This window comes from Salmo salar, chromosome ssa09 (assembly GCF_905237065.1).
Source record: "Salmo salar chromosome ssa09, Ssal_v3.1, whole genome shotgun sequence".
NCBI classification, from domain to species: Eukaryota; Metazoa; Chordata; class Actinopteri; order Salmoniformes; family Salmonidae; genus Salmo; species Salmo salar.
The window spans coordinates 124,557,170-124,584,714 of record NC_059450.1 but is presented as its reverse complement, the minus strand read 5'-3'; the positions used below and the strand labels follow the sequence as shown (position 1 = coordinate 124,584,714).

Genomic DNA, 27,545 nt, shown 5'->3' with positions numbered 1-27,545 from the left:
TAATTCGTTTGTATAAGATTATAGCTTAATCAATCGATTAGTTATGCCGGATTAAGTCATATTAGTTTCACCTGAATCTATAACTAACACTGTACAATTGGCACTGTACCAAAAGGGTTACTTTAGTAGGCTACTTTGTGGTTGGCGATGAGTGTTCAACCCATTGCGTCAGAGACGCACTTTTGGTTCCGATAGTGGGAGGAGACAGTTCAGCTTGTGCCACATGTGATAATGATATTTAGAGCGCTACAAGTGGCTGCGGTTCAAAGCATAAACCAAGGGGTTAGACCATGTCCAATGAGCTTTTCCAAGGACCTCCCTACATTTCCGTTGACAGTTCCCGATGTTTATAAACATGACTCTAGACTGAGAGTCAAACTCACCAAGTCCAAAGAGCAGGCTGGCCTCAATAGTCTGGTTCAAGATGGGAATCGATCACATCGTTTGGTCTTTCATCCTTTGAGGACGCTCAACTGAGGCTCTGTGACACAGCGCACTGGATCACATGCAGACTTGGTACCTCCAAGGCCAGTGGCGGATTTATCGATAAGTAATAGTTTTTGCATTGCAAAGATGACTATGTTTATTGGCTCTCTGTTTATTTTTATGGATGTCCTATTATATGCAAAAATGAACTATTGCATCGAAATAGATTTTTGCGTACCTGTTCGATTAGACCATAAACATTTAGAAAGACATACTATTCGACCGACGGAGGAGAGAAAGAATGACCAACTAGTTGTTTTTAAAATAACGTCTTTCAGTCAAGAATTTTATCTCAACCTTTTACCGGATTCTACATTTATTGCGCCCAACATCCCTCCTCACAGCGGCTCCTTAGCGTCAAATTCCTCTGCAACCACAGACCTGAGCCACTGCTTCTACTCTGGCGATGTCAATGCAGACCAGGAATCGTATGCTGCGCTGAGCCTCTGCAAAGGCTTACAAGGCGCCTTTTCTTACCAGGGCATGGAATATTTCATCAATCAGCTTTCGAACGAGAGGGCAGGAAGTGTACATACAGTGAATACTGAGAGAAGAACCCACGTCATACGCCGCCGGGGACGCGACAGGGACTCCAGCGGCAATTCCACCACGAACAGGTGTGGAGTAGGACCTGGTTTGACCCAAAGCATTTCAGGGTCTTTTGAGAAATATAAACACATGAAAGGACTGGAGATGGACAACCTTACTGAAACTGTATTGAAGAGCCTGGGCAGATCAAAAAGGTTTGCCTCCATCCCTAGGTTTGTGGAGGTTCTTGTCGTGGCAGATGAGTCTATGGCCAAATTTCACGGGGATGACTTGAAACATTACCTGTTGACCCTGATGTCTGTTGCTGCGAAGCTGTACAAGCACCCTAGCATCATGAACTCCATAAACATAGTGGTAGTGGGCTTCATGGTGATCAACGAAGCAGAGAAAGGACCCAAGGTTTCCACCAATGCTGCCCTCACTCTACGCAGTTTCTGTTCTTGGCAGAAACATTTAAACAAGTACAATGACAAGCACCCTGAATATTGGGACACCGCAGTCCTATTCACCAAACAGGTAAGGAGTGGTAAAATGCAGCCTGGTGTCAACTCTTTTTGATGTTTGCTTGCAGATTAGCTTCCATGCAATCATCAGTTATTTCCATTTGGAGTAATTATCTCATTATGTAACCCAATACATTATCTGCAAATACAATACTAAGTGTTCTTTTATAGACACATCCCTGTGTGTTACATGCAGCCTGATAAGGCTGAGACAAGATGGGTTTGGGGGTCAATTCCTCTTCAATTAATAAGGAAATGAACTAAAATTCCACTTCCAATTCAAATTTTTACTCAACGCAAAAATGAAAACATTGCTTGCAATTGCACAGCGGACAAGCATCACATCTGTCTTGACATCTTAAAAGTCCCCCTCCTTTTTTCTGTCATGAATCACGTTGCAGAAGATTTAGCATAAAGGTCCACACTATTAAGATCACTGAGCCAAAAAACAGGCTCATGGAACAAGATTGAACCATATGAACAAAGATTGTTTCACATCTTTCAGGACAGTGGGTATAGCCGGTCACCTATTTTTCCATCCCGACCATAGAGATAGATAGAGGACTCGTCTTTATATCTGTGCCATTATAGCATCTGTGAAAGCATGGGCAGCCCAATTGAGGCTAAATCACATAGGAATCCCCACTCACTACTTTGACTACTTTAAATTGGCGGAAGCATGGTGGAAGCCCTCAATGGCACTGCCCATGCTAAAACTGCCTTTTGGTCACTAGAGGCCTCTATCCTTCTCTATGATCCCAACCTGAGTTGAGAAATGCCACAGGTAGAACAGGCCAGGCAGGATTTTCACTAGCTCTGGTCCAGGGCTTCAGAGCAGCTTGCTAACAGAAGGCTCAGTATTAGCACTAACACCCTGGATCAGAGCTAGGATTTTACACACTCATATGGTGGAATGGGAAGTATCAATTTCTCTGTGATGATCCACTCACTTCCAGCTGTGAGCCTTTAGTCCTGCCTCTCAGCCTGGATTCAGCCAGTCTGTCTGTTTTCCATTAAGCCTAGCTTGGCTGGAAGCAATCTGATGCATTGGTTCTCTTTGCGTGCGTAGCAACATGCATAACATTTCATTCTGAGACTGATTCTGTCCAACTGTGATCAAAGTGGTGTAAAATGATCCCACTTACATGGCGAAGATGCCTTGACCTATACAGTTACCCTGTGGGGATAAAGAGTGTTTATTGACTTTATTGGGGAGGGGGTTATTGAATTGAATATTGTAGGCTAGAGGCATGGTGTTAATGTGCTTGTATGAACAATGCAGTTGTATTGGATAAGAATTCTCAGACTCAAATCAAATAAACTTGTATTTGAAAGTGTTGTACAATGGTTAAGTACAATACCTTTTTTTATCAGTGACATTGTCAGACAGACCCCTTGGCACATGGCAGTGGAATTGTTCTTCTCTGACAGCTGTAACATTCCCTAAGCATCTTGCGGATTAAAGGGTTAGCTCACTGGGCCAGTTTTTTGCACATCAGAGAGAGACAGGGAGAGAGAGAGAGATAAAGAAATGGGCCCAACCAGAACAATGGACCAGATTGTTAGTGTTTTCTGCTTTAATATCTACCAAAAGATGGTGGATATGCAATGAAATAGCAACACACTTATACGCGTAAGACAAATTATATTACACACCTACACATCTCCCCATCTCATCACATTGTCCAGATGATTACATTTCATTTGTCTTCTGCAACAGGACTTGTGTGGAGCCACTACCTGTGACACCTTAGGCATGGCAGATGTGGGCACTATGTGTGATCCCAAGAGAAGCTGCTCTGTCATCGAGGATGACGGTCTCCCTTCGGCCTTCACCACTGCTCATGAACTGGGTGAGTGAAGATTACTCTTACTTGTGTATTATCGGTATCATTCAGATCAGATCTACCAGAACACTCTAAGAAAAAAGGGTTCCAAAAGGGTTCTCCGGCTGTCCCCATAGGAGAGCCCTTTTGGTTCCAGGTAGAACCCCTTTGGGTTCCAGGGAGAACCCTTTTGGGTTCCATGTAGAACCCTTTGTGGAAAGGGTTCTACATGTATCCCAAAAGCGTTCCACCTAGAACCAAAAGGGTTTTACCTTGAACTAAAAATGGTTCTTCTACAGGTTCCTCTAGTTGAATCCGTGTAGAGGAAAAGGGTTACAGAAGGATTTTAATGCCTTGAGTCCACTGAGTCATGGATTGTGTATGGGTGCCATTCAGAAGGTGAATGGGCAAAACAAATGATTTAAGTGGCATTGAATGGGCTATAGTAGTAGATGCCAGTCGCACCGGTTTGAGTCAAGAACTGCAACGATGCTGGGTTTCTCATGCTCAACAGTTTCCCGTGTGTATCAAGAATGGTCCACCACCCAAAGAACATCCAGCCAATTTGACACAATTGTGGGAAGTATTGGGGTCAACATGGGCCAGCATCCCTGTGGAATGTTTTCAACGCCTTGTAAAGTCCATGCCCCGATGAATTGTGGCTGTTCTGAGGGCAAAAGGGGGTGCAACTCAATATTAGAAAGGTTTGTATATAAATAACACACATGGAATCATGTAGGAACCAAAAAAGTGAAAAAACAAATCTAAATATATTTTGTATTTGAGATTCTTCAGTAGCCATCCTTTGCCTTGATGACAACGTTGCAAACTCTTGGCATTCTCTCAACCAGCTTCATGAGGTAGTCACCTGGAATGCATTTCAATTAGCAGGTATGCCTTGTTTAAAGTTAATTTGTGGAATTTCTTTCCTTAATGCGTTTGAGCCAATCAGTTGTGTTGTGACAAGGTAGGGGGGAATACAGAAGATAGCCCAATTTGGTAAAAGACCAAGTCCATATTATGGCAAGAACAGCTCAAATAAGCAAAGAGAAATGACAGTCCATCATTACTTTAAGACATGAAGGTCAGTCAATGTGGAAAATTTCAAGAATTTTAGAAAGTTTCTTCAAGTGCAGTCGCAAAAACCATCAAGCGTTATGATGAAACTGGCTCTCATGAGGACTGCCACAGGAAAAGAAGACCCAGAGTTACCTCTGCTGCAGAGGATAAGTCCATTAGAGTTACCAGCCTCAGAAATTGCAGCCCAAATAAATGCTTCACAGAGTTCAAGTAACAGACACATCTCAACATCAACTGTTCAGAGGAGACTGTGTGAATCAGGCCTTCATGGTCGAATTGCTGCAAAGAAACCAATACTAAAGGACACCAATAATAAGAAGAGACTTGCTTGGGCCAAAAAACACGAGCAATGGAGATTAGACTGTTGTAAATCTGTCCTTTGGTCTGATGAGTCCAAATTTTGTGAGATGCAGAGTAGGTGAAAGGATGATCGCTGCATGTCTGGTTCCCACCGTGAAGCATGGAGGAGGTGTGATGGTGTGGGAGTGCTTTGCTGGTGACACTGTTTGTGATTTATTTAGAACTCAAGGCACACTTAACCAGCATGGCTACCACAGCATTCTGCAGCGATACACCATCCCATCTGGTTTGCATTTAGTGGGACTATCATTTCTTTTTCAACAGGACAATGACCCAACACACCTACAGGTTGTGTAAGGGCTATTTGACCAAAAAGGAGAGTGATGGAGGGCTGCATCAGATGACCTGGCCTCCACAATCCCCCAACCTCAACCCAATTGAGAGGGTTTGGGATGAGTTGGACCGCAGAGTGAAGGAAAAGCAGCCAACAAGTGCTCAGCATATGTGGGAACTCCTTCAAGACTGTTGGAAAAGCATTCCAGGTGAAGCTGGTTGAGAGGATGCCAAGAGTGTGCAAAGCTGTCATCAAGGCAACGGGTGGCTACTTTGAAGAATCTCAAATATAAAATATATTTTGATTTGTTTAACATTTTTTTTGGTTACTACATGATTCCATATGTGTTATTTTATAGTTTTGATGTCTTCACTATTATTCTTCAATGTAGAAAATATTAAAAATAAAGAAAAAACAATGAATGAGTATGTGTGTCCAAACTTTTGACCGGTACTGTATATAAACAATATCTAAAGAAATCCACACACTCTCACACACATTCCTAGAGTAGATTATACAGTATAAGCAGATCCAATGTAAGACAATGGAGAGTGAGGTATGTTACAGCATTCTCCCTCTTTCTCTCCCTCTCTCACATGTACACACATACCACAGTCTCCCATCCGCACGACACAGGGATTCTTTAGCTAAATAGCCCAGTACTGTACTGCCGACCATCACATTGTACAGAGCCATATTTTCCGTTCCATCCTACCCAGAGGGTTTTTCATTTTTTCATGGAATAGAAACACCGTAATATTAATCAAATTAATTAAGCAAGTACCAGTCAAAAGTTTGGACACACCTACTCATTCCAGGATCTTTCTTTATTTTTACTATTGTTTACATTGTAGAATAATAGTGTAGATGTCACAACTATGAAATAACACATATGGAATCAGTTAAGAACAAATTGTTATTTACAAGGACAGCCTACTCCTTCCTCCCCATTGGGGGAATTGAACCCCGGTCTCCCGCGTGCCCTCCCCATCTCTGGTAATGCCAATATGGAAGACTATGCTTCTCAAAGATGCCCTCTGGAGGTCAAACTATCACTAACTTGCATTAACAGAAAAAATGGCTGACAATTAAATTACATGCCACAGAATGCTGCAGCAGCACACAAGGTGTGCCGCAGTATGACACAACTTTTAAAGGAGGAACCACTGTGGACACACGCTTGCACACACACACACACACACACACACACACACACACACACACACACACACACACACACACACACACACACACACACACACAAACATCACATGGTGGGAAAGCCCAACCATTCTGAATTGATTTTCAAATACAGGTCTTTGAAGCTAATTATGTTTAGTCTGATGTCCTAACTTGTTTCTTTGATTGGTGAGAACTGTAGAATTGTTATTTTTGACCTTTTGCTGTGGAATAAGTGTGGGTCATTCATATTATGAATTTAATCACTTTTTGGCTGCACTCTTTTTGATTTGAATGACACCTTCCATACATGTTTGCCCATTGTAGAAGTGGTCAGAAAGTGCACAAAGATAAGTCATTTTGCTTACCCCACCCTACCTTGAGACATCCATGCTCACCCGTGTGTGTATGTATGTCTGTGGTATGTGTGTATACAGGTGTGCTTGTGAGAGAGGGAGAGAAAGAGGGAGAATTCTGTAGCAGGCCTCCCTCTCAATTGACTTGCACTGTATAATATACTCTAGGAGTGTGTGAGAGAGAGTGTGTGGATTTCTTTTATATTGTTTTTATTTCAAGTCCAGACCAGCTATATACCAACTATTATTAAGATCAGAACATGTTTAAAATCTCAGAAAGAAGGAAAACACTGTACAATGACTGCTTATAATCCTGCATATACTCAAATAGTGGTGCTTATATTTGTCCTGTTTCACTGCATGTACAAGAGGGTAACTTGTACAAGTGTGTTTTTTGTACATTCCAACTCCCCCTGAGACACTCAGAGAGCAGGGTCATGGTCAGGGATGAGCCATTATTGACGCCGGTTAAGTGCCTTGTTCAAGGGCAGATCAACAGATTTTTCACCTTGCCGGCTTGGGGATTCAAACTAGCAACCCTTTGGTTACTGGCCCAACACTCTAAGCGCTAGGATACCTGCCCCCCTGTTTTCAGATTTTTAATGCCAAAGAGTATTAAGATCTGATCATTTGACCCTGTTCCATTTGTGAAAATAGCGACAATTTTGCCGGCCGCCTACCATACTGTCATCTACATTATACGATAGTTATTTGTAAATACAGACCAGAGCCATGCAGAGAACCAACCATACACAGAACTCTGCATTTACAAACCAGAATAAAATGTGCTTGCTATTGTGACATCGTGGTGATTTGATCTATGGGGACAGCCGAAGAACCCTTATAGGTTCTAGATAGCATGTGAAGACTAAATAATAATAATAATATATTTATTTTATATAGTGCTTTTCATCACACGTAGAATCAAAGTCACTATTAAAAACAGAACAAACAAAAACGTTTACAAAACAAATGTAGAGATCTGTCAGTACTTGGGTGATGGTCTTCCACAGTTTAAGATGACAGGAGGTTCATAAAGTTGTATCTTGAAAGGAGGGAGTATAGATGGAACAGCCAGGCAGGGAGGTAGAAACATCTGACAAACAGGCAACGGAGCTCTTCATTGGGCACCTTGTCGTCTTCAATGTTCACAGCTAATAAATAATATGTCAATGCCCAAGTAGACGTGTATGTTATTATGTTATTGCCAGAGTGAACATGTAAGCATTATGCACGTCTTGCACAAAAGATGATAGGTGTTGATGATGTCATGTGGTGTTAACTAATTCAATTGTAGTCTGTTGTTGTGGATGTACTGCACAGTTCATCAACCTCCGTAGAAATGAGATTATGTAAATGGGACCAAAGAGCATACATAATCCCTCAATGTGTGAACTGCCCTAGGGGGTCCTTGATTCCCCACATGCACGTGCATAATTTGATTGCCAATTCTAATCTGTCAGACATGGGTGGGGGAAAAAAGACCAGGCCCCATTGAAAACTTGAACTTTTCTCACCTTCTTCCTTTGATCCAGTGAAATGGGTGTCATTCTGTCCAACAGTCTCATTACCACTGAATCCATTTTTGTCAAGGCTAGTATTATTAATGAGACAACAAGTGACAGTTGCGATGAAGTGTTTTCAATCATCCATGTGGAGCTGTGAAAAGGGAGTAAAGCCTGAAAACAGATGGAGAAGTACTAGCAGATGTGAGGCCCCATTGAGTGGTTTAAGGTGCACACTTCTATGAACTAATTATACAATTTCCTTCAAGAAAGGACTGTCATATTTGACATCCATTTGTGAAGTCGTCATTTCCATGTGGGATGAGATGACCTGACTTGTTGTTGGAAACAAAGTCCTCAGTTCCATCTTACTGTTTTCCTTCCGCTGCCTGTGAATATTAAACTTCATATTGTGAAAAGGGGTTGGTTTGATATTTGGAGTGGGATGGAGTTCAAGTGAATAAATTACATTTCACAACATACTGTATAGGCCTACAACATATAGTATAATTGTATGCTATATGATTTAGAAGAGAAAAGTATGGCGATCCAACTTCAGTCCTGCCGTGAACAGATGCAGTGAAGAAGACTAGTAAATCTCCTTGACTCTCATTGTCCTCGTCCCAATGAATCTGGGATTATGTTCCACTGTCAGTGGTCTTCACTACGAACATAAGCAGCTGGTACCAGGTCAGGCTAGCGCCGTGAGCTACTGCAGGCTGAGCAAAACAAATGGACACTGCAAACTTAATAAAAGGGGGAAATATCTGCAACCAAACCACCACTCGACAGTAGCAAGGTCTCAATGGCTTGTTGAGCAGAGAATGGGATTTTTCCTCTTTTTTAAATCATCCTCTAATTAGGACATGGGTGTCAAACTCATTCCATGGAGGGCCTGGTGTCTGCAGGTTTTAGTTTTTTCCTTTCAATTAAGACCTAGACAACCAGGTGAGGGGAGTTCCTTTGTAATTAGTGACCTTTATTCCTCAATTAAATACAAAGGAGGTGCGAAAACCTGCAGACACTCGGCCCTCCATGGAATGAGCTTGACACGTGAATTAGTACATTATTGGAATTTGTTGATGATGATTGACATTGATTAAAATGACAATGATGATGATGAGATGATGATGAAATGAACCTGGTACTCTCAAACCAATGTTCTGTATTTTCAGATTTTCTAGTCATCCTGGTCATATTTCCTCCCTGTGCTATTTCTTCTGTCCTTCAGGCCATGTCTTCAACATGCCCCATGACAATGTGAACGCCTGCAATGAGGTGTTTGGGAAGCTCAAGGACAACCACATGATGTCCCCCACGCTGATCCAGATCGACCGTGCCAACCCCTGGTCTGTGTGCAGTGCAGCCATCATTACAGACTTCCTGGACAGAGGCCACGGTCAGTCAGCCCCTCAGCTCGGTCTCTGTCAATTGGAGCTGTCATACAATGTGCATGCATGTGCGTTCTGCCTGTGTAAATTATAGCTGTCATACAAATGTATATATGCCCCCCCCCCCCCCTTTGAAAAACATCAGACTTTGTTCTCACCCTTGCAGCAAATCTAAACAGTTCTCACTATTGGAGTTCTTGAATGGGGCAATGCAATTAGAAGCAATAGCATTGGAGTTCATGGGCCTCTCATGTCAAATACTGTCCCTGTTCAACATCTGCATTAGCTGACTGTGACATATAACGAGCTCCAATGCTTGTTTAATGTTTAAAAAAAATACTCGTTTTTTTATGCACAGGTATTTGCACTTATTTGGGCTGGAAAATATGACAATGTAATGGTTTACAAAAAGCTTTGCACGGCTGATATCTTGACTCTGTGGTTGTTTTTCTTCGAAAGGGGACTGTCTTCTGGATCAGCCCCAAAAACGTCTGGCTCTGCCTGAGAGCCTCCCAGGCACCAACTACAGCCTCCACCGCCAGTGTGAGCTGGCCTTCGGTACGGGCTCCAAGCCCTGTCCCTACATGCAGCACTGCTCCAAGCTGTGGTGCACGGGCAAGGCCAGAGGCCAGCTGGTCTGCCAGACACGTCATTTCCCCTGGGCCGATGGCACCAGCTGTGGCAACAGTAAGCTCTGCTTCCGAGGGGTGTGCACCGACAAGAACAATATCAATAAGACCAAGGTGAGCACACGCACTGTCAGTGTTCTGATCTGCTTAGTTAGTACTATTGATATAGATGTTGATAGAGACGGATCTCACAATGAATACAATGATTTCACAGTCTAACAACAATAAAACATCTATATCTTTGTAATAATATGTACTGTAAACTATATTTCTGAATGTACACTAAAATGTTACTATTGGTTCTACGTGTAATTTAGAGTACAGGTTCTAAATGTGTAGTTCTCCTACAGGTGGACGGTGGATGGGGGACGTGGGGTGTGTATGGGTCGTGTTCCAGAACCTGTGGGGGAGGAGTTCAGCTGGCCAAAAGAGACTGTAACAACCCTGTTCCAGAATATGGGGGGAAATACTGCCAAGGACTCCGTGTGAAGCATCGCTCCTGCTATTTGGACGCATGCCCAGAATCAGGTAGAACTCATTGTGAAGTTTTAAATAATCCTTAATTATATTATTTCGAAAAATGCATTTTGCTTCCTTACCACAAGAAATAAGATTTGCTGACACGCTAATGTAAAAATACGTGTGAAACGAAGGTCCCACTTTAAAATTACAATTTGAAATGTTAAAGAAAGCCATTAGTACATGATAAAGCTTATACAGAAGCTTCAGAAATCATTCATAAGCAAACGTCATGTTGTATGAACAGTGGCAAAAGTTAATGTCACATTTGGCAATGCACCAGATGTAATCAACACGTTTCACTGCACCTATCTGACAATATTTAATTGTAGAAAAAATTGTCAAGCATGTATGTAGTGCTCATGAAGACTTTTTGAATTTCCTAAAGCCTTTATAAGTTGCTTCATTAAAGGATGACCCACATGTTTTTTTACAGATGTGTACTCGTATGGATCCACGTTACTAATAAGCATACAATCCATAGGCAAAAGCTTCCGTGAGGAGCAGTGCGAGGCGTTCAACGGATTCAGCCTCAACACCAATAGGCTCTCAGCGTCTGTGGTGTGGGTCCCCAAATATTCTGGAGTGTCACCCAAGGACAAGTGCAAGCTCATCTGCAGGGCCAATGGAACAGGCTACTTCTATGTCCTTGCTCCAAAGGTGAGTACCTGCAGACTGCAGTAGCAACCTGCTGAAGAATGTTGAGAAAGGGTGTGGAGAAATACACTTCTCCAAACGGTAACACTTTACTTGACACCCAGTGTCATAATATGTCATAACAGCTGACCTAACTTGTCATAACCTGTCATAATATGGTCATAACACTGTCATTACACATATTTACACCTGTTGTCACATATATTGTGTTATTTTATGGCTGGTTATGACACCTACATGAGACTGTCAAAACTCACATTTATTCAAATGTGTTTTTTTTACCCTGCCAAGAAGTTTCCATTCATTTGAAAGTTTGTTTCTGTAATCCTTTGTTGGAATTAATTCTTTATAGTCATGTTTTTTCATCATATTTTAAATAAAAAAATATAAAATACACTGTTATGACATATTATGACATCGTTATGATGCTGGGTGTCAAGTAAAGTGTTACCCAACAAACACTGTCTGTCTCACATTTGGTGATCTAATGACAGGTGGCACTGTTAATGAAGAGTTAAACGCAATGTTGTAGGCTACAACCATTGTAACCAAACTAAGGCATAAGTCATGTTGTCTCTGAAGAGTGTGAAGAAGAATGGCAGTCAGAAACTTGATTACAGTATCTATCTCTCTGATATAGGGAAGTGTAGAGTGAGAGAGGGCAGAGGTACCAGTCATGGCAAAGAGAGAGAGAGACAGAGAGAATGTGAGAGAGAGAGATAGAGAAAGATAAAGAGAGGATGTGAGAGAGAGAATGTGTGTGAGAGAGAGAGAGAGAGAGAGAGAGAGAGAGAGAGAGAGAGAGAGAGAGAAAGAGAGAAAGTGAGAGGATGTGAGAGCGAGAATGTGAGAGAGGTTCCAGTCCCGGGCAAAAGAGAGAGAGAGAAAGAGAGAGAGAGGGAGAGGGAGACTGTGTTGTTTACAGCTGTTGTATGTCGGCAAGTATTTACACAACCAACAAACCAACCAAGCAGGGTGTAAACTTGGCAGTAGAAAGCCTAAACAGTATATTGGACCTTTCAGCTTCCTTATCAAATCTAAAAATCTTAAAATCAAATATTAAAGACTACCAGAACCCACTGGATTCTCCAATTACATTAAATGAACTACTGGACAAAATACAAACCCTCCAACCCAAAAAGGCATGTTGTGTTGATGGTATCCCAAATGAAATGATAAAATATACAGGCCACAAATGTCAATTGGCTATACTTAAACTCTTTAACATCATCCACAGCTCTGGCATCTTCCCCAATATTTGGAACCAAGGACTGATCACCCCAATCCACAAAAGTGGAAACAAATTTGATGCCAATAACTACTGTGGGATATGCATTAACAGCAATCTTGGGGAAATCCTCTGCATTATCATTAACAGCAGACTTGTACATTTCCACAGTGAAAACAATGTAATGGCAAATGTCAAAGTCTTTTTACCAAATTACCGTACGACAGACCACGTATTCACCTTGCACACCCTAATTGACAAAGAAACCAAAACAAATTCAAAGTCTTCTCACGCTTTGTTGATTTAAAAAAAGCTTTTGACTCAATTTGGCATGAGGGTTTGCTATACAAATTGATGGAAAGCGGTTTTGGGAAAACATACAATGTAATAAAATCCATGTACACAAACAAAAGACACACACACAAAGCTGTGAACGATCTGCGAGACAAGGCAAGAAAGGCCTTCTACGCCATCAAAGGAACATAACATTCGACATCCCATCTGGCAAAAAATACTTGAATTAGTTATAGAACCCATTGCCCTTTATGGTTGTGAGGTCTGGGGTCCGCTCACCAACCAAGAATTCACAAAATGGGACAAACACCAAATTGAGACTCTGCATGCAGAATTCTGCAAAAACATCCTCTGTGTACAACGTGAAACACCAAAGAACGCATGTAGAGCAGAATTAGGCCGATACCCACTAATTATCAAAATCCAGAAAAGAGACGTTAAATTCTACAACCACCTAAAAGGAAGCGATTTCCAAACTTTCCATAACAAAGCCATGACCTACAGAGAGATTAACCTAGAGAAGAGTCCCTTAAGCAAGCTGGTCCTGTTCACAAACACAAACAGACCCCACAGAGCCTCAGGACAGCAACAGCAACACAATTAGACCCAACCAAATCATGAGAAAACAAAAAGATAATTACTTGAAACAATTGAAAGAATTTACCAAAAAACTGAGTAAACTGGAATGCTATTTGGCCCTAAACAGAGAGTACACAGTGGCAGAATACCGGAACACTGTGACTGACCCAAAATTAAGGAAAGCTTTGACTATGTACAGACTCAGTGAGCATGGCCTTGCTATTGAGAGAGGCCGCCGTAGACAGACCTGGCTCTCAAAAGAAAACAGGCTATGTGCACACTGCCCACAAAATGAGGTGGAAACTGAGTTTCACTTTCTAACCAAATGTACAGTATGACCATATTAGAGACACCTATTTCCCTCAGTTTACACAGACCCACAAAGAATTCCAAAACAAGTCAAATTTTGATAAAATCTCATATATATTGGGTGAAATACCACAGCGTGCCATCAAGATTTACCACAGTGTGCCATCAAGCAACAAAATGTGTGACCTGTTGCCACAAGAAAAGGGCAACCAGTGAAGAACAAACACCATTGTAAATACAACCCATATTTATCTTTATTAATTTTCCCTTTTGTACTTGAACTATTTGCACATAATTTTAACACGGTACATAGCCATAATATGACATTTGAAATGTGTCTATTCCTTTGAAACTTGTGACTTAATGTTTACTGTTAATTTTTGATTGATTACTTTTGTTTATTATCTATTTCACTTGCTTTTGCAATGTAAACATATGTTTTCCATGCCAATAAAGCCCTTTTAACTGAATTTAATTGAGAGAGAGAGAGAGAGAGAGAGAGAGAGAAAGAGAGACAGCTGGCATGGACTGTGTCGTTTACAGCTGTTGTATGTCGGCAAGTATTTACACAACCATCCAACCAACCAAGCACTGAAACAAGCTTTTATAGCAATACATACCAGACCTCTCTTTCCCTTTGAGCACTCTGATATTTAGACTTGCTTGTTTGCTGTTCTGTCCTTAGATGGTCCAGATAGTTGCTGGATAGAAAAGTGTGGATCCATTTGTGGTCTTTTAGAATGGAATCTCTCTCTAACAATTACAATATCTAACAATTACTCCAATCAGAATTGGATCAGAATTGGATCACTGTCCTCTGGATGCAACGTATTGCTGTTCTCCCAATTTCTGCAGAGCGTATTGTATTGCATTGACAGGAGCGATTTTTCAATAATTCCCGGTTGCAAGGGTTTGTGATTAAAGAACAGAGCAGTGTAACCGCGTCTGCACATATTGATATTCCTTAATAATATTTGAGTTATTTGCAGTTATAACATATTTTTGGTCAGCAAACAGAATTCGTACTGTCATGGAAGTCCTGGAAAAGGCATGGTGTGCGCATCACCTGCATGTGGGCTCCCGAGTGGTGCAGTGGTCTAAGCCACTGCTTCTCAGTGCTAGAGGCTGTGTCACAACTGGCCATGATTGGGAGTCCCATAGGCCGATGCACAATTGGCCCAGCGTCGTCCGGGTTAGGGTTTGGCCAGGGTAGGCTGTCATTGTAAATAAGAATTTGTTCTTAACTGACTTGCCTAGTTAAATAAAAGTTAAATAAAAAAATGTAAATGTCTGCCAGTGAGAGACCCTAGCTGTCACGAGTTCCCAGGATCAGTAGAGAGGCAGAGTCAATTGCAGGAGACAGAGGTCCGGTAGATCGTAGTGTTTAATAACAATCCGGAAAACACAAGAAGCCGAAAGGCACAGGGCGCACACAATAATCAAAGAGGGAAACATGTTCCCAAAACAAATGACGCACGGGGCGCAGCCCGGTCAATAATAGAAAATAGGGAGCAGTGCTCACTAACGTCTATACTGAAATGACATAAAACAATCCCGCACGAAATCCTGAACTGAAAAGACACACTAAATACCACCCCCACTAATGACAGACAAGAAACAGGTGCGGAACAGACAGACAAAACCAAAAGACACAGAAACATGGATCGGTGGCAGCTAGTAGGCCGGCGACGACGACCGACCGAGGAGGGGCGCCACCTTCTGTGGATACTGTGACAGTACCCCTCCCCTGACGCCGGCCTCGGCGAGGCACCGGTCGATCCGGGCGGAGACGGTGGAATTCCTGCAGCATAGCTGGATCCAGAACGTCCACCGCCGGAACCCAGCACCTCTCCTCCGGGCCTTACCCCTCCCAGTCCACGAGGTACTGCAGGCCCCCTACCCGACGTCGGGAGCCCAGGATGGCCTGGACTGTGTACGCCGGGGCCCCCCCGATGTCCAGGGGGGGCCCTGCAGCACCTCAGCGTCCTGCAGCGGACCAGCTACCACCGGCCTGAGGAGAGACACATGAAACGAGGGGTTAATGCGGTAATATGTAGGAAGTTGTAACCTATAACACACCTCGTTTATTCTCCTCAGGACTTTGAACAGCCCCACAAATCGCGGACCCAGCTTCCGGCAGGGCAGGTTCCGGGTCGAGAGCCAGACTCTGTCCCCCGGGTTAAACACGGGGGCCTCACTGCGGTGGCGGTCAGCGCTCTCCTTGTGTCGTTCTCCAGCCCTCTTTAGACACTCCTGGACAGCATTCACGGTCTCTTTTGAGCGCTTCACCCATTCCTCCACCGCAGGAGCCTCCGTCTGGCTCTGCTGCCATGGCACCAGGACCGGCTGATAACCTAATACACCCTGAAAAGGTGACAGGTTAGTAGAGGAGTGGCGCTGAGAGTTCTGGGCCATCTCGGCCCATGGCACGAACCGCGCCCACTCCCCTGGCCGGTCCTGGCAATACGACCGCAGAAACCTGCCCACATCCTGGTTAATGCGCTCTACCTGCCCATTACTCTCGGGGTGGAAACCCGAGGTCAGGCTGACCGAGACCCCCAGCCTCTCCATAAACGACCTCCACACCCAGGATGTGAACTTGTGACCCCAATCAGATACGATGTCCTCGGGTACCCCATAGTGCCGGAAGACTTGGGTGAATAGGGCCTCCGTGGTCTGTAGGGCCGTAGGAAGACCGGGCAAAGAGAGCAGACGGCAAGACTTCGAGAACCGATCCACAACGACCAGGATCGTGGTGTTCCCCTGAGACGGCGGGAGATCCGTGAGGAAATCCACCGAGAGGCGAGACCAAGGTCGTTGTGGAACGGGGAGGGGCTGTAGTTTCCCTCGAGGCAGGTGCCTAGGAGCCTTGCACTGGGCGCACACCGAACAGGAAGAGACATAATGACGAACATCTTCAGCCAAGGTGGGCCACCAGTACCTCCCCTTCAGGCCCCGCACTGTCCGTTCCACCCCAGGATGACCTGAGGAGGGTAGAGTGTGGGACCATCGGATCAGGCGATCGCGAACACCAAGTGGAACGTATTTAAGACCCACGGGACATTGAGGTGGAGTGGGTTCTGACTGATGTAACCGATGTGAAATGGCTAGTTAGTTAGCGGTGACGCGCGCTAATAGCGTTTCAATCGGTGACGTCACCCGCTCTGAGACTTGAAGTAGGGTTGCCCCTTGCGTTGCAAGGGCCGCGGCTTTTGTGGCGCGATGGGTAACGATGCTTCGTGGGGTGTCAGTTGTTGATGTGTGCAAGGGTCCCTGGTTCGAGCCCAGGTTGGGGCGAAGAGAGGGACGGAACCTACACTGTTACACTGACACGTCCGCTCGATGTCCGCATCCACCTCCCATACCACCGGTGCCACCAGACAGGAGGCGGGGAGTGTGGGAGTAGGATCAATGGTCCGCTCCTCGGTGTCGTAGAGACGCGACAGTGCGTCAGCCTTCCGGTTCCGGGAACCTGGAATGTATGAGAAGGTAAATTGAAACCTCGTAAAGAACATGGCCCACCTGGCTTGACGAGGATTAAGTCTCCTCGCTGCCCGGATATACTCCAGGTTACGGTGGTCGGCCCAGATGAGAAAAGGGTGACGTGCCCCCTCAAGCCAATGTCTCCACACCGTCAAAGCCTTGACCACGGCTAACAGCTCCCGGTCCCCCACATCATAGTTGCGCTCTGCCGGGCTCAGCTTCTTAGAAAAGAATGCACAGGGGCAGAGCTTCGGAGGAGCGCCCGAACGCTGCGACAGCACTGCTCCTACCCCAGCCTCGGACGCGTCCACCTCCACTATGAATGGCAAAGAGGGGTCCGGATGCGCCAGCACAGGAGCGTTGGTAAACAGAACCTTCAGACGATGGAAGGCTCTGTCGGCCTCTGCCGACCACCGTAGCCGCACCGGACCCCCCTTCATCAGTGAGGTAATGGGAGCCGCCACCTGGCCAAAACCCAGGATAAACCTCCGGTAATAATTGGCGAACCCCAAGAACCGCTGCACCTCCTTCACAGTGGTTGGGGTTGGCCAATTACGCACAGCCGTAACGTGGTCACATTCCATCACCACCCCCGAGGTGGAAATGCAATATCCCAGAAAAGAGACGGCTCGTTTGGAGAACTCACATTTCTCAGCCTTGACGTATAGGTTATGCTCCAGCAGCCGCCCAAGCACCCTACGCACCAGAGCCACATGCTCGGCGCGTGTGGCGGAGTAGATCAGGATGTCATCGATGTACACCACCACACCCTGCCCGAGCATGTCCCTAAGGACCTCGTCCACGAAGGATTGGAAGACGGCGGGAGCATTTTTTAACCCATACGGCATGACGAGGTACTCATAATGGCCCGATGTGTACTAAATGCGGTTTTCCACTCGTCTCCATCTCGGATACGCACCAGGTTATACGCGCTCCTGAGATCTAATTTTGTGAAGAAGCGTGCCCCGTGAAATGACTCCACTGCCGTAGCAATGAGAGGTAGCGGGTAACTGAAACCCACTGTGATAGAATTTAGACCTCTATAGTCAATGCACGTGCGCAGACCTCCCTCCTTCTTCACAAAAAAGAAGCTCGAGGAGACGGGTGACTTGGATGGCCGAATGTATCCCTGTCTCAAGGACTCAGTGACGTATGTCTCCATAGCCGCTGTCTCCTCCTGAGACAGAGGATACACGTGACTCCTAGGAAGAGCCGCGTTGGCCTGGAGGTTTATCGCACAATCCCCTCGTCGATGGGGGGGGGGGGGGGGGGTAATTGAGTCGCCTTTGTCTTACTGAAGGCGATAGCCAAATCGGCATATTCTGAGGGAATGTACACGGTGGAGACTTGGTCTGGACTTTCCACCGTGGTTGCACCGATGGAAACTCCTAAGCACCTACCTGAGCACTCCCTCGGCCACCCCTTAAGAGCCCTCTGCCTCCACGAAATCTGAGGGTTGTGAGTGGCTAGCCAGGGGATTCCCAGTACCACCGAAAACACCGGGGAGTCAATGAGTGATAAGCTGATACGTTCCTCATGGCCCCCCCCACGTCAGCATAACCAGTGGTATGGTGACCTCCCCTACTTGGCCGGACCCTAGCGGTCGACTATCTAGGGCGTGCACAGGGAAGGGGTGGTCCAGCTGAACCAGGGGAATCCCTAACTTCGTTGCTAACCCACGGTCCATAAAACTCCCAGCTGCACCTGAATCGACTAGAGCCTTATACTGGAAGTAAGGGGAAAAATCAGGAAAACAAACTGAGGTGTACATGTGGTCGACAGGGGGCTCTGGGTGTGGCTGGTGCTGACTCACCTGGGGGGTCGATGTAGTGCTCTGCCTGCCATCCGAACTCCCGGGTGGACCTCTCCAGCACCGGTCCACAGTGTGTCCTCTGCACCCACAGTGGGTGCAGGAGTGCCCCCCCCTCCGGTCCTCCTCGAAGCAGCTCCTCCTATCTCCATGGGCTGTGGAGCAGGAGGGCTGGGAGGCGGAACGAACAGGCCCCGACTGGAACGTCCCCGGGCAGCCAGTAGGTTGTCCAGTCTGATGGACAAATCCACCAGCTGGTCTAGGGTGGTGGTGTTGTCCCTACACACCAGCTCCCGGCGGACGTCCTCACGGAGACTGCACCTATAGTGATCTATCAGGGCCTGCTCATTCCACCCCGATCCAGCGGCGAGAGTCCGGAATTCCAGGGCGAAATCCTGAGCGCTCCTCGTCTCCTGTCTCAAGTGGAATAACCGCTCACCCGCCGCCCTGCCCTCCGGGGGATGATCGAATACCGCCCGGAAGCGGCGGGTGAACTCTGGGTAGTCGCCCCGAGCCGAGTCTGGGCCATCCCAGACCGCGTTGGCCCACTCCAGGGCTCGACCTGTGAGACACGAGACGAGGACGCTCACTTTCTCTTCGTCAGCGGGAGGGGGCCAGACGGTCGCCAGATACAGCTCTAACTGGAGCAAAAACCCCTTACACCCAGCGGCCGTCCCATCGAATTCCCTGGGAGGTGTAATTCGGATACCACTTGAGCCCGCTTCAGTGGGTGTTGGTAGGGGCGCAGGATGAGGAACCAGAGCTGGTCCGGCTGGGGTCGCACCTCTCTCCCAGCTCTCCAACCAGGCTAGCACCTGGTCCATGGCCGAGCCCATGCGGTGGAGGAGGCTGGCGTGTTGTGACACCTGCTCAGCCACGGACGGCGCTTCTGCTCCTGCTGACTCCATCGGAGGTGCGGGATTCTGTCACGAGTTACCAGGATCAGTAGAGAGGCAGAGTCAATTGCAGGAGACAGAGGTCCGGTCGATCGTAGTGTTTAATAACAATCTGGAAAACACAAGAAGCCGAAAGGCACAGGGCGCACACAATAATCAAAGAGGGAAACATGTTCCCAAAACAAATTACGCACGGGGCGCAGCCCGGTCAATAATAGAAAATAGGGAGCAGTGCTCACTAACGTCTATACTGAAATGACATAAAACAATCCCGCACAAAATCCTGAACTGAAAAGACACACTAAATACCACCCCCACTAATGACAGACAAGAAACAGGTGCGGAAAAGACAGACAAAACCAAAAGACACAGAAACATGGATCGGTGGCAGCTAGTAGGCCGGCGACGACGACCGCCGAGCGCCACCCGACCAAGGAGGGGCGCCACCTTCTGTGGATACTGTGACACTAGCCTATAAAATAATGATAGCCTGTAGTCTAACTAGATAGCCAATTCACCACATATCGTGTAGCCTGGCTAGTTATGTTGATAGTTAACTATTTAGCTATTAGCAGGTATTATGTCTTTGTCTTGTCCGATGTCCCTAAAAACTTTCCACTGGCACACTGCAAATGGCCGACATGCAGTTGATGAATGAGTGACTTAATAAACCAATGCTTCATACTCCGGCTGTAAAACCATCTCTACAGCGCTGAGTATTGGGAGCTGAAAAAAAGTTATCTGACTGTCACGGTCGTCGTAATGGATGGACCAAGGCGCAGCGGATATGTGAATGCTCATTTTATTTAACACGAAAAACGGATGACAAACAGCCTCGTAGGCTCACACAGCAGTACAAAGAACAATCTCCCACAAACCCCAAAACAAACATACTCCTAATTATAGGACCTTCAATCAGAGGCAACCATAGACAGCTGCCTCCAACTGAAGGCCCCAACACCAATTAGCAAAACATAGAAATACAAACGACTAGACAGAACATAGAAATACACTAACATAGAACAATAACCAAAAACCCCAGAATACATAAATCTAACACCCCTCTACATAACTAACCACCCCGAACCATATAAAACAAATACCCCCTGCCACGTCCTGACCAAACTCAAATAACAAATAACCCCTTTACTGGTGTAACGGCTGTCGGAAGAGAGAGTAGGCCAAGGCGCAGCGGAGTTAGTGTTCATCATGATTGTATTTAATTAACGTAAGAACACTATACAAAAACAAGATAACCGACAGCAAAACAGTCCTGTTCGGAAATGATCTAAACAGAAACAATTACCCACAAAACCCCAACGGAAAAACAGGCACTTATGTGTGACTCCCAATCAGCAACAACCAACAACAGCTGTGCCTGATTGGAAGCCACATGGCCAAAATCAATGAAACAGACAACATAGAAAATGAACATAGAACGCCCACCCAATGTAACACCCTGGCCTAACCAAAATAAAGAACAAAAACCCCTCTCTATGGCCAGGGCGTTACAACTGGTCAGGACGTGACACTGACACCATTGGAATGCTGGGATTCCCATCTATTCAACATTGGCCATGTCATTCTGACAACTTTAAAATATATTCTTAGAATTAACAAATATCTCCCATGCAGTCAATAGATATCCCCTGTAACTTGAATGTTTTTGCCTTAGGTTTATAGATAAACATGTCTTAGTTAGTTACCTTGCTTTGAAGTAGCCTAATTTAGCCATTTGCCACCTGATTCATTGAATGAGGAAATTATTTTATAAAGACATAAAAAGTATTTGGTTGTAAATGTAGGCCAGTGTTGCAATCATCCTCAAGGAGAGACTTAAAGGCCAGTGCAGTCAAAATTCTGTTTTCCTGTGTTTTATATCATATTGTAGAACTGCTGATGAAACTAGCACTGTAAAAGTGTGGAAAATGGATCAGTGTTATTTCCTGATAGTTGCTGGTTGAAAATACACTCTACACAGGACCTTCTAATAAGCAGGTTTTCTTTGGCGGGAGTATCGGCTTTCCATGGTGACATCACCATGCGATTCATTGGTTAATAGAAAAGTAACAAAAAGAGTTCTAAAACTCTCTGCCAATAACAGCTAGTTTTCAGTTTTCCCATCACCATTCAGACCACTCCCAGATAGTCCTAGCAAAATTCTTGCTTGAAATATTGTTTATTGCTAAAAAGCAGCTTTTGCCCATTTTAATGGAAATCTATTACAGTAAGGTCCTTAATTGTTACACAGAAATGATTTGATATTGATATAAAATGGCTGCATTGGGCCTTTAAAGGGGCAGTGTTGTATTTTGAGACAGTCTTGAATCTGCAAAGAAGCCAAAAGGCAGAGGGTAGCCTTCATTTTTGTCTGATTTTCTGTATGCTAATAGGCATAATAATGATAATAATACATTTCATTTTGTAAAGTGGTTCCTTGCGTCATACTACACTATTTCCAGTTACCTTTTTGGCGCATTGTGTTACAGACCAAGTGACTTGAGCTTTCGGACAAGTAAAAAATGTGTCCTACTTTTCCGAAGGAAAAGTTAGTGTCAAGCTCACACTCACACGCTCTCTCTCACACACACACACACACACACACACACACACACACACACACACACACACACACACACACACACACACACACACACACACACACACACACACACACACACACACACACACACACACACACACACACACACACACACACACACACACACACACGCACACATGCACTCTTTCTCTCGCTTCCTTTTTCTCTCACAAATATATTTCCCTATTCACACCTACAGGTGGTTGACGGAACACCCTGTTCTCCTGACACCTCTGCAGTGTGTGTCCAAGGGAAATGTATCAAGGCGGGCTGTGACGGCAAGCTCAGCTCCAATAAGAGGTATGACAAGTGTGGTGTGTGTGGAGGGGACAACCAAAGATGCAAGAAAGTGTCCGGATTGTTCACCAAACCCATGTAAGTGACCAGCACTTACAGTGCATGCAAGAATCTACTACTTTATTGTACCATACTTTATGTCACCATACTTTATGTCATCATGCTTTGTCACCATACTTTATGTCATTATACTTTATGTCATCATACTTTGTCATCATACTTTATGTCACCATACTTTATGTCACCATACTTTATGTCATCATACTTTATTTTACCATACTTTATGTCATCATACTTTATCACCATACTTTATGTCATTATACTTTATGTCATCATACTTTGTCACCATACTTTATGTCACCATACTTTATGTCATAATACTTTATGTCATCATACTTTATGTCACCATATTTTATGCCATCATACTTTATGTCACCATACTTTATGTCGCCATAATTTTTTCAGACATGGCTACAACTTTGTGGTGATGTTGCCTGTGGGAGCGTCCAACATCGACATCCGGCAGCGTGGCTACAGAGGCTTGGTTAACGACGACAACTACCTAGCGGTGAAGAACCGACATGGCAAATACCTTCTGAACGGGAACTACGTGGTGTCAGCGGTGGAGCGGGACATCATTGTGAAGGGCAGCCTGCTGCGCTACAGCGGCACTACTAGTGCTGTGGAGATCCTCCAGGCCACCAGGCCTCTCCAGGAAGCACTTACCGTAGAGGTCCTCTCGGTGGGGAAGATGACCCCTCCCCGGGTCCGCTACTCCTTCTACCTGGCCCGGGAGAACCACAAGGAGGAGAACATCCTGAAGAAAATGGAGAGGAGCCACTCGCAGAACAGCGTCCTGATGAACAGCAACAAGGTGAAGCTGAAGGAGTCGTCGCACAAGTCCATGCCCCCGAACATCTGGTCGACAGGGGCATGGGAAGAGTGCACCGTGACTTGTGGGAACGGGCTCCAGAGTAGACTGGTTCAGTGTACGGACCCAGAGGGCAAAACAGCCACGGACTGTGACAGCTTACAGAGGCCGGGTGCCACCAGGGTATGTGGGGACCCCTGTCCCATGTGGGACATAGGCCAGTGGTCTTTGTGCTCCAAGACATGTGGGAGGGGCTTCAAACGGCGGCCGCTGCGTTGCACCACTCAGACTGGCATGCACCTACCCAGACAGCACTGCTCTGGCATGAAGAAGCCACAGGAACTAGATTTCTGCACAGTGCAGCCGTGTTAGAGAAGTTCTATGTCTGCTGATTCTTTGTGTTGTTCCAGTGATGCTCTTGAAAAGAAAACCCATTCGCTGTCCTATTGGGTTCTGACAAACTCCCATAGTGCATGGCATTGTTGTGATGACAAAATGGTATTTGAAACAGCTAAGGGAAAGAAAGTGGTAGAGGTACAAACTGTGGGACCATTTCAGTTGAGTTTGAGTTACTGGCAGTGCCCGAATACTCGTACTTGTGTCCTAAGTAGTAGGGTTTTTGAGTATGCGAAAATATAATGTTTTATTGTATGGGAAATTTCTAATATTGAGTGTTTTTAATGCCAGGACTTCTTTTGGCTTTTAATCTAATATGAATTCGCTGTACACTATTGAGTAAGATTATCGTGTTTATTAGATCCACGTGAGTTTGACAACAGCTGCTAATCAGAAAAGGGGAAGGGCTGTACCAAAATGAACGAAAGGCAGGGAACAACCCATTAGATGACACCCTCTCAAGAGGGAGGAGCCTAGTATGTTGATATCTGTTGCTTACTGCAAATATTTTTAACAAAACAGTGTGTTCTAAACAGTATGTAGTAAGGTTAATACATCGTTTATTCTTTTAGTGGGCAATAGGCAGGAATGATTTTTGGACACAGCCACAGCCATTCTACCTCTAGTGAGACAGAGTAAAACACACATGCACACAGGTCTATAGACTTACTGTATTTGACACAAGAGACTCAATGAACTTCAAATCAGCCACTGGATTATGGAGCAGTATGTTTGCTATCTTGATTTATTGAAATCTGGAACAGTGAACATCTTTCATCTGTGATTCACCACCCCCATTTTTCCAGTAATAATCTTAATGAAATGTGAAATGCAGTACTGTATCTGCAAAATATAAGACCTGTTTGGTCCATGCACTAGTTTCAAATGATATTTTTGTATTTACAATGGAATTTTATTAATATTGTTAATTGTTAATCTATTAGGTACATTGACATAAATTAAATATCATTTTAAAAAATAAAATAAAAATTACAATTGTAATCTGAACAATTTGCTAAAGTCTTGTTAAAACCCTACAATATACCTTTATCAGTTTCCATGATTAAACAGTTGATAGTAATATTTCTCATATGATAATTAAAAATTGTTAATGAAATATCCTATACACTTGAAAAGATTATCAGCAATTGGCAATTATAAAAGCAATTATGAATCGGATTTTAATCAATCCAGTGATGCAATAAAGCAGTGCAAATTTGGCCAAACAATTAAATATTTTAAGAGAAAGAAACTATATATGTATATATAGACATAGAGAATCAAACGCACTGTATGTACTAATGATTTGTTTCAAGAAATAATGTACTTGTATTGTGCAATGCATAATTTTCCTCTTAATGTTGTGTCTTGAACAGTGCAAATTTCACAAAGCTCCGATTGTATTCATGTTTTCGCCAAAGATACTTGGATACTGAATATGAGGAAAGACTTTGTACTGCAAGAGACAAATCTCAGATTCACTACGTGAACTTGATATAGCATAGCTTTCTTACCTCTTGCAGTAGAGTGGATGCTGATATTCTTCCTTGTCCCCTTTTGCATGATGGTCATTTGAGAATTTGAGTTTCAAGTAAATACTATTAGTTACAGTGTGTTCAGTTCAGCTATTTCAATGCAATGCTGGTAAATTATCATAGGAACTTTACAAGACCATGTCACATCATCAGCAATGCAATTTCTGAAACTTTGTCCTCTCTACTGACTTTTCTAATAAAGCCTGTGTTACATTATTATGTCATAATAATTGTTTTATTACAATGCATAGGAAAGTGACAAAAGGCATTTTGTTTTGCTCTACATTCCAATGAAAAGGTACTTTCCTAGCATAGAATCCACTCCCATGATACAACTCTGTTGTTTATTTTGACAGTCTTGGTTCGGAGGAACCACATCTTCCATCTAAAAGATGGTTCCTGTATTCTTTGGAATTGTAATTATTTCATTTTTTTTGCATTATGTGCAGCAAAAGACTTGTTCTTTCATCAGCTGCATTTGTATACTATGTATACATTCATCTGTGCACAAATAAATAACACATGAATATTGTGTTCTTTGTGTTCTCATCACTTGTGTTTTATGTCAATGATGTGGAGACAAGTAGTCAGATGACTCCCACTCTCCCTTTCCGGGAATTACATACAGTAGGGAGCAGTAGCAACCAATGACCAATTTTCATGCAGCGCAACACAAAAGTTGTCCAATGGTTGTTACAAAGTAGCAATGGAATGTTGAGGCCCGCAACTTTGAGTCAACATTGAACAATGTTGTGTGGTAGTGATGTATTTGCTGGCTAGCTACTGTATGTCAGCCTGCAAACTTTCTTAGATTTGCCAAAACGTTGACAGATGTGTGGAAGTTGTTGGCTCTTTAACTGTAATAACGCATACTCCTATGACCACTATCTTAAAGGGATAGTTCAGTCATATTAAAGGGATAGTTCAGTAATCTTAAAGGGCTAGTTAAGTAATTTTACACATGTAGATATTTGTTTCCCTACCTTGAAAGCAGTCATATCTAAATATGTAAAATCACTGAACTATCACTTTAACTTAACTGTTTAGAATGCCAAAGATAAACATGACGAGGCACAAACTGCTGTGCTTTTCAGTCTAGATCCCCAAGTGATGATGCAGTCAAAGAGGCTCACGACCACAGCCTATCTCCAACACATCCACCTCATTCAGTCACTGTGGAATTTGCTGATTCAAGTGTTCTGGCTTCCCTGAAACAACACTCACAGACCCACTACATCATGCCGTGTAATCCACGCCTATTGTTGGAGAGAGCTAGGCAGTCTCCCACATTAATTTAGTCTCACTGAGCATTGGGGCAGCTGGGTATTTTGAGAAGACTTCCGACGACAGGTCCTGAACACTGTCGTTACCCAAAAACACTGACCGAGTAACTTTCACAAATGTTATCATATGCATTTGGTTGTCATTATCAACCGGGTAGTTTGGGTACTGTATGCTGATTGGCTAAAACATCATTTAGCCGTGTGTATGTGAGAATGTATACCATGACTATGGTGTTCAGGCTTTTCACCTTGATATCACTGTGCCTTTTCACCTCGATAAAATGGCTACATCAACAATAGTTCGACATGCCGATGTAGAAAAGAAGCGTTCAGATTAACTTGAGAGAAACCAAATGTAACGGTCGTCGTAGTGAATGGACCAAGGCGCAGCGGGTTGAGTGCTCATATTTAACTTTTAATGTGAATACTTAATAAACAAAACAAGAAAATCGATGAACAGATGACAAAACAGTCTTGCAGGCAACACACAGCTATGCAAAGAACAACCTCCCACAAATCCCATGACAAACACATTCCTACTTATAGGACCTTCAATCAGAGGCAACGAAAGACAGCTGCCTCCAATTGAAGGCCCCAACCCCAATTACCTACACATAGAAATAGAAATGACTAGACAGAACATAGAAA

The 27,545-nt window shown here is 44.2% G+C and overlaps 1 protein-coding gene across 1 annotated transcript; it reads left to right on the top strand.

Annotated features, from left to right (window-relative positions):
- Window positions 1–252: 252 nt before the first annotated feature.
- Window positions 253–26,146, top strand: LOC106612539 (A disintegrin and metalloproteinase with thrombospondin motifs 15). Its single transcript, XM_014213770.2, has 8 exons — window positions 253–1,551; window positions 3,259–3,391; window positions 9,350–9,517; window positions 9,969–10,252; window positions 10,489–10,666; window positions 11,142–11,317; window positions 22,715–22,890; window positions 23,278–26,146. Exons 1-8 carry the CDS (start codon window positions 574–576, stop codon window positions 24,053–24,055), a joined length of 2,871 nt encoding a protein of 956 aa, XP_014069245.2. The 5' UTR covers window positions 253–573; the 3' UTR covers window positions 24,056–26,146.
- Window positions 26,147–27,545: the final 1,399 nt, after the last annotated feature.

Coding starts and splice junctions, on each gene's coding strand:
- LOC106612539 (XM_014213770.2), top strand. CDS start 574: ATGACTATGTTTATTGGCTCTCTGTTTATTTTTATGGATGTCCTATTA. Junction 1,552..3,258: donor CAGTCCTATTCACCAAACAG/GTAAGGAGTGGT, acceptor CTTCTGCAACAG/GACTTGTGTGGAGCCACTAC. Junction 11,318..22,714: donor TCTATGTCCTTGCTCCAAAG/GTGAGTACCTGC, acceptor TCACACCTACAG/GTGGTTGACGGAACACCCTG.